Source organism: Apium graveolens, chromosome 4 (genome assembly GCF_009905375.1).
Source record: "Apium graveolens cultivar Ventura chromosome 4, ASM990537v1, whole genome shotgun sequence".
NCBI classification, from domain to species: Eukaryota; Viridiplantae; Streptophyta; class Magnoliopsida; order Apiales; family Apiaceae; genus Apium; species Apium graveolens.
This window is the reverse complement of record NC_133650.1, coordinates 250,336,462-250,348,079: the sequence shown is the minus strand read 5'-3', so window position 1 is coordinate 250,348,079 and position 11,618 is coordinate 250,336,462. Positions and strand designations below refer to the sequence as shown.

General features: G+C 38.1%; 1 protein-coding gene across 1 annotated transcript; it reads left to right on the top strand.

Annotated features, from left to right (window-relative positions):
- Positions 1 to 673: 673 nt before the first annotated feature.
- LOC141719499 (uncharacterized) lies at positions 674 to 1,926 on the top strand. The gene is made up of 2 exons (XM_074521882.1): positions 674 to 1,137; positions 1,506 to 1,926. The coding sequence occupies exons 1-2, from the start codon at positions 674 to 676 to the stop codon at positions 1,924 to 1,926; spliced, it is 885 nt and encodes a 294-aa protein (XP_074377983.1).
- Positions 1,927 to 11,618: the final 9,692 nt, after the last annotated feature.

The window sequence follows — 11,618 nt, the reverse complement described above, 5'->3', positions numbered from 1 at the left end:
TGTAACTAATCAACCCTTAAGGAAAATAATACACAAGCCAGATGTCTTAGGGAGGTTGGTAAATTGGGCAGTTGAGCTAAGTCAGTTCAATTTGAGTTTCATTCCTAGAACAGCAATCAAAGCCCAGGCTCTAGCTGATTTCATCATAGAGTGCAATTTCCCAGAAGAAGAGCCTATTCCCATGAGCTTTGACCCTGAAAGAAACAATGATCAAGACATAGGATCCTGGGCTCCCAAAGTTGATGGTTCTTCAACCAATGAAAGATCAGGAGCCGGGCTCATCCTAAAGAGCCCAGAAGGATTCATAATCCAAACAGCAATCTCCTTTGGCTTCTCAGCAACAAACAACCAGGCAGAGTACGAGGCCTTGATTGCAGGGTTGAAGCTAGCAAGAACACTCAAGATCCAGGATCTCAAAATCTACAGCGACTCCCAGATCATGGTAAAGCAAACAAATGGCGAGTACATAGCCAAGGATCCAGTTCTAGCCAAGTATCAGGCTCTAGTCCAAAGCTACCTAGCCTTGATACCAAAAACCCAAGTCATCCAAATCTGCAGAGAGGAGAATTCAGAATCTGATACACTATCTAAACTTGTTCAAAATTTATCAGACCTGGATTGCTCCGTCTACTTCGAAGAATTACAGAAACAGAGCATAGAGTCTAAAGAAGTCATGAAAATAGACAACAGCCCAAATTGGATGACTCCATTTATCAATTACCTGGAAAAGGGAGAACTCCCAGAAGATAAAGGGAAGGCTCAAAGGTTAAGAGCTAAAGCTGCAAAATTCTTCATCGAAGAGGGTATACTCTATCGCCGGACCTTCTCCTCCCCAATTTTGAAGTGCATAGGCCCTGGGGAGGCACAGTACTGTCTTATGGAAGTTAATGAAGGAATATGCGGGGATCATATGTCCGTGAAGGCCCTAGCTCACAAAATCATAAGACAAGGATACTACTGGCCTACTATCCACCAGGATGCAATAGACTTTGTGAAAAAGTGCAAGGAATGTCAGTTATTCAGTAATGTCAGTCGGATGAGCCCAGTCCTACCCTCCTCAGTCTTGTCACCAATCCCATTTGCTGTATGGGGCATTGATATCATGGGATCCTTCCCCAGGGCCAGAGGAGACCTCAGGTACTTACTAGTCTCAATTAATTATATGATAAAATGGGTAGAAGTAAAAGCCATGAGAATAATAAACCAGCAAGATTGCATCAAGTTCATGGATAACATTCTAATGAGGTTCGGGATCCCGAGAGTACTGGTCTCAGACAATGGTCCGCAGTTCGTTGATTCAGAATTCGAATCCTACCTTCAAGAAAGGGGTATCCGGCACAAGAAGTCATATGTGGCCTACCCTCAAGGAAATGGCCAAGTTGAAGTAACAAATCGAATACTTATCAGGGGGATAGAGAAGAGGCTCAGGGAAAGAAAAACCAAATGGCCAGAAGAATTGCCTAATGTACTCTGGGCATACAGAACAAGCCCCCGAACAAGCACAGGAGAAACCCCTTCAAGCTGGCTTACGGAACTGAAGCTATGCTACCAATTGAAGTAGGATCCCCCTCCCACCGAGCAATCATTTTTGACGAGATAGCAAATGAGGAGGGACTCAGAACGAATATTGAGCTAATTGATGAAGTCCGAGACCAGGCGGTTGCAAGAATGGAGAAATATAAGGAAAAAACCAAAGACCACTTCAGCAAGCGGTCCCGGGTCAAAAACTTTCAAGTTGGAGAGCTGGTCCTTCGAGACACGGAAGCTTCAGATCCTACCAACACCGGGAAGCTAATGCCAAGGTGGGAAGGCCCATATAAAGTCAAGGAAGTTCTAAGGCCAGGAACATACAAGCTCATGAACATGAATGAATCTGAGATACCAAATACATGGCATGGACTCAGGATCAGAAGATTCTACCAGTAAAAGAAGCAACCAAAAGCAGCCAAAACTTGTAGCCTATGGCAAGCAACCAATCCATGGTCATATATTTTGTATGAAGAAAATTTCCAATTCAATGAAAAGAATTTTCCTTTTTTGAAAAGTTATTACTTTTAAATTACTAGAAAAGCAAAAAACAATCCGGATATAGCCTAATATCCGGATTCAAAGCAAAAAAAAAGCAACCACTATTTGCTTAGAAAATGTCTAAGTAAATAGAGCAAACATCAATCCGGGCACGGTATCATACCCGGATTGAAGGCAAATATGTAAACAAAAAGCAACCTGGATAAGCATTCGAATCCGGGTTAAAACAACCATTATGCACTTATATTTTCTAAGTACATAACAAAACAAGCAAACAGCAACCCGGGTGGGTATCAAACGGGATTGAGAGCAAAATTCACAAGCAAAAAGCAACCCGGATAAGCATTCAAATTCGGGTTAAATCAACCATTATGCACTGAGATCATTCTCTAAGAACATAAAGCAAAAAAGCAAACACCACCACGTACTTATATTTTCTTGGTATGTAAAACCAACAATCAAACATCAACCCGGGTGGGTATCATACCCGGACTGAAAGCAATCTCAAAAGCAAAATCAAAAATTACAAGCATTCAAATCCGGATACGGCTTCATACCCGGAACAACCCGGATATAAACCAAATCCGGATTGGGGGACCCCAGACACAGGCCGGATCAAGCGCGTTTGTGCAAGGATCCGGGCAGCTCATGATAAAAAAAACTGCAAATTGAAACTAAAGCAAGAATTTTTTGTAATTTAAGAGAAGGTTCGAAAGCAAAATTAAAGACATAATCCGGATTGCCACCAACCCGGAACAAATCAAATCATTACAAATCCTTCAAATCAAAGTACAAGAATAGCAAATCCTAGTAGAAATAAAATTACAGGGCTGGGCCCGAGAAGCCTATCAGTTCTGGTCCGGATCTAGAGGAAGCTGGGGCTCAGACCATCATAGGGTTCCGGTTCCCCCTGACCCTGCTCCACTGCGGCCTTTGCAGCAAGGAACTCCTGGATGAAGCTCTCCCAGGACGCCAAGGGGTCGGTCTTGATGTGGCGCTCAGCAACGACCCAGGATCTGCGGACTTCAGGAACCCCAGCCTGAGCAACCTCAAAGTCATAAACATCTCTGGCCTTGAATTCGGCAATTATAGCCTCCTTGTTCAAGTTCTCCTTTGCAGCGAGTTCGGCCTTGAGCCTCTCTACCTCCTGGGCAAGTCCCTCAGCCCGGTCCTCTGTAGCCTTGAGCTTCTCATTCAACCCGGACTCCACCACACGGAACCCCTCCCGGGCTTCCTCCAGCTCTCCCTGCAAAGTATCAGCCCGTATCTTCTCGGTATTGGTCCGGTTGTTGGCCTCCCGGACCTCCGTGTAGGCAACATCTGAGCAGATAGATATGGCACTCCCGAGCTGAAAAAAGAAAGAAATCGACTAAGTACAAAAAAAATGGGGGACGCAAATCGGAACCTAGGGCATGGAAATTTTGGATACCTGTCCTCATTGCCCGGTGACCCTTTTCAAGGCAGCAGCCATGCTGTATCCCTCTACCTCCTCATAGTCATCTTGGGAAGGAATATTAGACATGAACCTGGCTAGGTCAACCAGGCTCTTTGTCCCTATCCTGATGAGACCCCCGTCTGGGCCCTTCCCTTCCGAATCACAAACGACCCGGTCAAAAAACAACAGCTTACGACAGCTTTTCCGCGGGGAGGCTTTCCCGGGGCGGACATCCTTTTCTTTGAAGGAGGGTCCTCAGAGATTTCTTGGACATCCGGGTCCTCATTCAAGAACACGTCACCCGGACTGGACACGTTCCGGGGGCGGAAGACTCGGCACCACCCTCCGCATCCGCAGAACCGGATCCAGTCCCAGGGGCCCCTTTTGTTGTCTTATATGCCAATCCCAGGGAGTTGAAAGCTGCTGCGTAGGCCGAAGAAGACATTATCGCTCTGGATGAAGGGTTGTAATGCGGCAAACCTGAAAGGTGGGAAAAGAGAAATATCAGCACAGGATAAATATACTGGACAAAGCAACCAAAACCGGAAAGAAAATACTACAGTAAGCCCGGATCAGGGGAAAACAAAGCTAAATATGCCATAATCCGGATCATGGGAAAATATTTGATGTAAACAAGCTACAAGTAAAAAAGCAAAATGGACGTTGATCCGGGTCATTAGGAAAAACAAAAAGACCCGGATCAAAGACCAAACAGAGTTTCTGCAACAATAATTACAAGTTAAAAGAAAAAGGAACCGTAATCCGAATCGCCAAGCAGGGATGGGGACCCGGATCACAAGCAGAACAGGTTAAAGAAAAACTTACAGCCGAGTTGGAATAGCAGTTTATGGTTCATAAAAGTATCCCGGGTCGGCTGGAACCCGAGACTACCATAAAATTTCCTAATCTGATCTACAGCCTCCCCCTCTAAGATCTCCGGGTTAAACTTTGTCTTAACTTCCCCGGTTGTAAAATAGGGGAGAAACTCCAGGTCGAAACCCTTCAACATCAAAATCTCCCCGTTCCAGTGTTTGAATGAGGTCTAGTGCATAACCGGTTTGGACCTACCCGGACCAAAGTCGCACTCTGCTGCCCGGAACCTGAGATCATAAAACGGTTTCTGGCTCGATCTAGAGAGATAAAAAATCTGGGGGAACAACTTGAAGGTGGGCAGGAGCCCGGCCTTGTTGCAGCAAGCTATGAACCGGGTCATAGACTTAATTCCGTTTGGAGTTATTTGCATTGGGGATATCCTGTATACGTACTTGCACATATGCTTGATAAACATGTGGTAGCGAGGACTCCACCCGGATCTTAGGTGCTCCAGCCAGACCGGAACGAAACCGTCCGAAGAGCGATGGAAAATCCTCTCATGGGGCTCGAGCCACCTCCAAGCAATATCAGGAGTTAACTGAAAGGCAGGCCGGATTGCCTTGTCCATGTCATCCGGATCGGCTTCAGCATAGAAATCCTTCAGCTGGTAATGATCCCGGCTGAAACCAAATGAAGCAAAAGCTGCCTCCAAAGCACCTTGGTCGTACACACCCGGGTGGCCATTATCGTGCCTCTCGTGTCTAATTCGGGCGTAATAAATGCTATCTTCGAACTCGGGTGGCTTTCTGACAAAATGGTACTTGATGTCGGACCAGCGGCCCTCTGGTGTAAAGATGACCGAATTCTCTGGAAGCCTCTTGAATCGGAAGCTCGTGATTGTTCCCACAGATCCGGACCCTTTCCTCACCATCTCGCCTCAGATCTGTTCTCTACTAGATGAATCTGGGTCGCTCTCTTCTTCAGAAAAGTTGGGTTAGCAGTTATAAACTTTCTTAGCTCGCTCATTGGTCTGGACCATATACTTATTAAAATGAAGGTCTGTCAGCCTGGGCCCTACAGTTTTTATTTGTCTTGTTAATCGGTCCGGATCAGGTACGTTATGTTAGTTTTACCATAACCTAATGATCTGGACCACTAATGCAAGTCCGACCCGGAAAAACATCAACGATCCAGATCATGATAACTACAAGCCAAAAAATATCAAAAATTATAGACCCGGATCCCGGTGGCAAGCACCCCGATCCGGATCCAAAGCAACCAAAAACAGCTTAAAAACCCAAGTCATATAATTCTACCTAAACACCTCCCCCGGATCCGGATCCTATACCCTCAACCCGGATCAAAATCAAAACCCTTAACCACAAAACAATATACCAGAGAATCAAACACCAAAACATATGATTTTTTATATACATATACAAATATACACGTGAAGAACACGAAGAACAACCCAGAAAAATCTACCCCAAAACCGAACTTTCCCAGAAAAAAAACACCGCAAAATACCCAAACACTCACAGATCTAAGCAAAATATACCACAAAATAAAATAAAACAAACTCCAAAGGCCGATTCGAACTTTCAATTCGCGAATGGGAGATGAAACTCTAGCATGCAACAATCTAAAAAAAAATCACGAGAAACCAAAAAAGTAAAAGCAAGAAGAAAAAGGCTTACAGATTTGTCGAACACGAGTGCAAGAAGGACGACGGTGGAAAAGCCCAAGGGAATCCAAGACTTCGAAGAACTCCGGCGGAATTGAAAGAAGGCGAAAAGACTTTTTATTTTTGGGTGAGAATAAAAAATGAAATGGAAGAGGGGGGCAGCCTTTTATAGGCCCAGGAAAGAGAAATCGCTCATGCCACGTGGCAGTACCCTACTAGTTCCAGGAGCAGTTACAAAAAAAAACAAAAACAAAGATATATATATATATATATGTGTAACTACACACATATAAATGCTAATTAAACCCCATAATCATTATGGGCCGATTTTTTAGGAGGTAACCGCCTGAAATTCAAAATCAAAGGGGGGAAATGAGCAAAACCGTTTAAAAATCCCAAACCTTTCAAATTCCACAGCCCAAGACCCGGACCAATATCCCTAATCCAAATCATTGTCAACCAGATACATTTTTGAAGCATCTATTCTACCTTAATCCGGATTGGCATCTACTACACCAGATCCGGATTGAGGGGAAACCAGGAGCAGAAATTTTTTCTAAATCTAATCTACCCTAATCCGGATTGTCATCTACAACACCAGATCCGGATTGGGGGGCAACCAGGAGCAGAAAATTTTCTGAAGCAACTATTCTACCTTAATCCGGATTGGCATCTACTACCCCAGATCCGGATTGGGGGGCAACCAGGAGCAGAATTTTTTTTGAATCTATTCTACCTTAATCCGGATTGTCATCTACAACACCAGATCCGGATTGGGGGGCAATCAGGAGCAGAAAATTTTCTGAAGCAACTATTTTACCTTAATCCGGATTGTCATCTACAACCAGATCCGGATTGGGGGGCAACCAAGAGCAGAAAATTTTCTGAAGCAACTATTCTACCTTAATCCGGATTGGCATCTACTACCCCAGATCCGGATTGGGGGGCAACCAGGAGCAAAAATTTTTCTCCTAAGGCAAATATGCAGTCCTACTCTACTCCCTCATCCAGAGAATCTGCATAAGCGAGTGGGGGGCAAATGATAGGGTATAAGAGGCCCGGATAGGCATCAACCTAGACTAAAGGAATACAGGCTCAACTAACCTACTAAGACCCCCCTCTCCCAGGCCAATCAAGCATAGGAGCCCAGGCCCGGGTCTATCCTATTACCCGGATCCGGATCCACCTGCATACCCGGATCCGGATCAGGGCTAAGACCACCATGAGGGGGACCCAGCAAACGCATGCACATCCCACAACCAGTCAAGGAAGGATACGTAGGCACGTGACTATGATAGCTATCGTCCAAGCCAGGCGTCCTCCGCTCCCAAGATCCAACGGCCCAGATTTAGAGGTAACTACCCCTAAACCCTACCTTTGGGCTATATATACCCCCAAGGCTGAAGGGTTTAGGGGTTAGAAATATATACACTCTTGCACACTCACTCTCTCTCATATATTCATACACACACAGCAGCCTTTCCACTACATACATCTTCATCTTCATCTTCTCCAAAACCCTGTTCTTATTCTTACACCGGAGGCGCCGTGGGAGCCAAACCCCCCTTCCGGTGTTGTTTTGTAGGCGCCTAACCAGCAGCTACACCTCACTTATACCCGGAAGTTCCAGGAACAGCGTCGGACGGAGCCCCCCGCTCACCGGAGTTATCACACATATCAATAATAATTGGGTTTTTTTGGGTGAATTGGAAACGAGGTAACAGTAAATAATTCTAACAAACTCCTACCGTGTACTCGATTACCAAAAAAACATCAGTAAACAATTTAAATTTTGAAAGTTTAGTGTTGTAATATTATTAAAAAAAAGTCTCAAATATCATTATTTTAAGACAAATGATCCTCAATATTATTTTATAAAAAAATAGTCTCAAATTTCACTTTATAAATCAGTTTTGTTTTACGTTTTCCAACATAAACAAAAATATTATTTCGGCAAACGTTCTTGAACATTTCTTTTTTTTTTCTATCATTTAATTTATTACATCACTTTAAATGGAGAACCTAAACAACACTTGATATTACATTTTTAAAAATAAAATACAATTTAAAAATACGTTTCATGATTTTTATTTTATATTTTTATATCTTTTTATTGGGTTTCAAAAATATTAAATTAATTTTTTAAAATTCAAGCGTGTGCTCTAATTTAACAATTTTTAATCTTTTAGGCTCAAAAAATAACCATTTAAAAAAAATCCCTTTTTAAATTTTAGAAATATTAAAAAAATGAATAAAACAACCATTTTCATCAATCCCCTTTCGAGTTTTAGAAATATTAAAAAAAATAATAAAATATACACTGATTTATGATTTAGGATAAATCCTAATTTAATTTAGGGTTTAGGGCGAACCAAACTCATTCACCATATTTAATATTTTGGTGTTCAACAATTCTCAATTTTGATTTTAAAAATATTAAAATAAATACAGATCTGAATAAAATATGAAACAAAACACTCGGTAGAATAAAACTTTAAACTTGAAAATATAACATTATCTTGTATTTTAGGTAAAAAAAATTCAAAAGAAAATCGAAACGCAAATCCAACCTGCGTTAACCCTCAAAACCAAATTTGAGGTTGCGTTTTTCCCCCTAAACAAAAATTGAAGTTGAGCTTTTAATTAAAAAAAATGAAAATTTAAAAAAGTTAAATGCGTTTTTTATTAAAAAGAAAAATGAAACACGAAATCCTTTTTGTAGTAACATTTATAAATTAAACTTTTTCAAAATGATATTAAGAGTAATTATTACCCAAATAATGACATTACCAACACCCTCGACTCTTTTTATATTTAATTTAAAAATGATTTAGGCAGCAAATGCCATTAAATAGCTCAAGAGATAAAGCGGTAGCTATTAGAAGTGGCTAGCAAAAGTAAATTCTATATTAAGTGCCATTTTTTTTTATTTTAAGAGCAAGTCAGTGGTGAAATGACATAACTGATTCTCTGAATACACATAAATAATTTTTGAAACAAATCAAGGTAAAGGTATGTTAGTCTTTTCACTATCTTTTTTGCTTTGAAAATCAAAAAAAAAAATTGTTCTGCAAATAACATTTCCTTATCAAAAAGAAATAAAATGGCAGTTCTTCCATACACTTTGTCATAAAAAAGAAATAGAAGGTAACAGTAAATAATCCAACTTCTAACGTGTGTACTCTCAATTAGCAAAAAAATCAGTAAACAATTCAAAATCAAAAAGTTTAATTTTGTATATATTTATTCAGCTCTAACATTTAATTTAAGAATGATTTAAGAATGGAGAGGTAGCGAATACGATTAAATAGCAAAGTGATAGCGAATAGAAAAGTAAGCCTAATTATTTAGCAAAAAGAAATAGAGTGACGGTTCTTCCATGCACTTGGTCATCATCTTGTCAAGTCGAGATACACGACATTGAAGAGGACTAGCTAGCTACTTTGTGCATCATTTGGATCCTCCTTCAACTTGTGTTTAGCACTTTAAATATGTTGGTTAGCAACTTGAGTAGCTTGTGATGCCATTTGGATATTAAATTAAAAGTGGGTTGAAGCACGCCCGTCTAAAACATCTCCTTCTATATATTGAAATAGCACTAGAGGTAAATTAAACCAATAAAATGATCCAATAATTACAATTTTACCCTTATATAATAAAAAATCACAACAATGCCAATCTTGTATAGCTTGTATTAAAATAAGATAATATTTGTTAAAAATAAGGTTCAAACCCATGATAACACACTAGAGAGTTGATGTTATAACTATTAGACTACAGGGATTTTTGATTTATAATGAAAAAACTTATTAGATAAGAAACATTCTCTCTTTCTATTTTTATATATTATTAGTATATAACCGGTGCGATACTGGATTACTTTTATCCCTATATATTGTAAAATATAATTTTAATATATTTTTGTTGGGATTCGAACCTTACCCCTTATATAATAATTTTACAATTCACGATTGTTTTTATCACTATATATTGTAAATCATAATTTTAATATTTTGCTGATATGATTCAAAACTTATGTCCCTTTATTAATAATTTTTAAGATTATATCTAACGGTTTTCATCAATTTAATCCGACGGTTCTGAATTGAGTGACCAAAGATCAACAACCAAACTTTTAATGTTTCTTCTTTGATATAATAATATAGATTTTAACTTATATGAGTAAATGAAATGTTGGTTATATTTTTTATAATTTTATTTTAATAGGTGTCATGGTTACATATAATTCTAATAAGTTTATTCTTTTATAAATCGTTTGACCCGTAAATTTATTTGATCAAGTACATGTTAAATATATTATTCTTATAATTTTATTTTGATGTGCTTTATTTGAATTAGTCAATCTCTGTCAGTCGGGATACGAACGATAGAAGCTAGTTAGCAACTCTATATAGCTTATCTACTATTTCCCGTCGGACAGTAAGCGCAAAGCAGACATTATAGATATTCTGAGGTTGGACAAATTATTCAAAAAGTACTCAAATTTGAGAATTATTATAATTTTTAATATCCAAATTCGAATTTAATATAATTTTATATCCAAATTCGAATTTAATATAATCTTATCTGAATATAATGCATTCTCGGATATTACAAATTAAATATAAATCAAATTCGAGCAAGTATTACATATTTTCTTATCCTAACACAGTAGTCTACGAGTCAGAGTCCAATATTACTAGCTAACAATAGTAGTAGAAATCTCCACAACCTTTAACAACCAAATATTAAAAACAAAATTACATAGTTTATAATAAATAACTATTAAATAAATATATTAAATTATATAACACAAAAGTTATAGTCCGGTACCAATTAAAATTTAACTCAATCTTATGCTTCCATAATTATTACAACGAAGTATAAAATTCTTGGTCTTTATAATGATATTTGATCGAATATGAATTTAAGCCAAGTTCAGCCATGGTTATTTTTATTAAAATAATATGAGGCCCAAAACAAACGGGATATAATAACTTCCAAATTAGGGTTCTTATTTTATTTGAATTAACTTTTCACCATATTTTGATCAATTATAAAATAAACATGAGACATGTATCGTATACTCAATACAGATATAACTAGAGCCGTCAAATAATTTCTAACAAATTTCAACGTCAATTATTGATACATAAAATTTATATTAAAATATGATCTAATATAAATAATATAATACATGTAGCGTGTTATATTATTTTATAAGTTATATATTTCTAAATTAAGAAAATTAAGATTAAAATTATTATTAAATCATACAATAACATGTCTAGATGTTAATAACTAGGTTATATTCGCCATGCATATTTCTTATTAATATTTTTCATAGTGTACACAATCTAAAATAACATGTCTTTTTTGTTAATTTTGATATATTTAATTGTCCATGTACATTGTCCATGTATATTCTAAATGTTAATAAATAGGTTGAGATTTTGAAAAATAAGATTTCGCAATGGCAAAAATATTTTCATCGGTTAAATATTTTGCACTCTCTTTGTAATTTTAAAAATGCAAAAAGCTATTGAATTAGAATAAAAAAATGTGTGTTCACAATAAGATTATATAAGATATATTAAACTGAAACATAAAGTTATATCAATCAATATGCTGAATGAAATATTAAATATATGGACAATT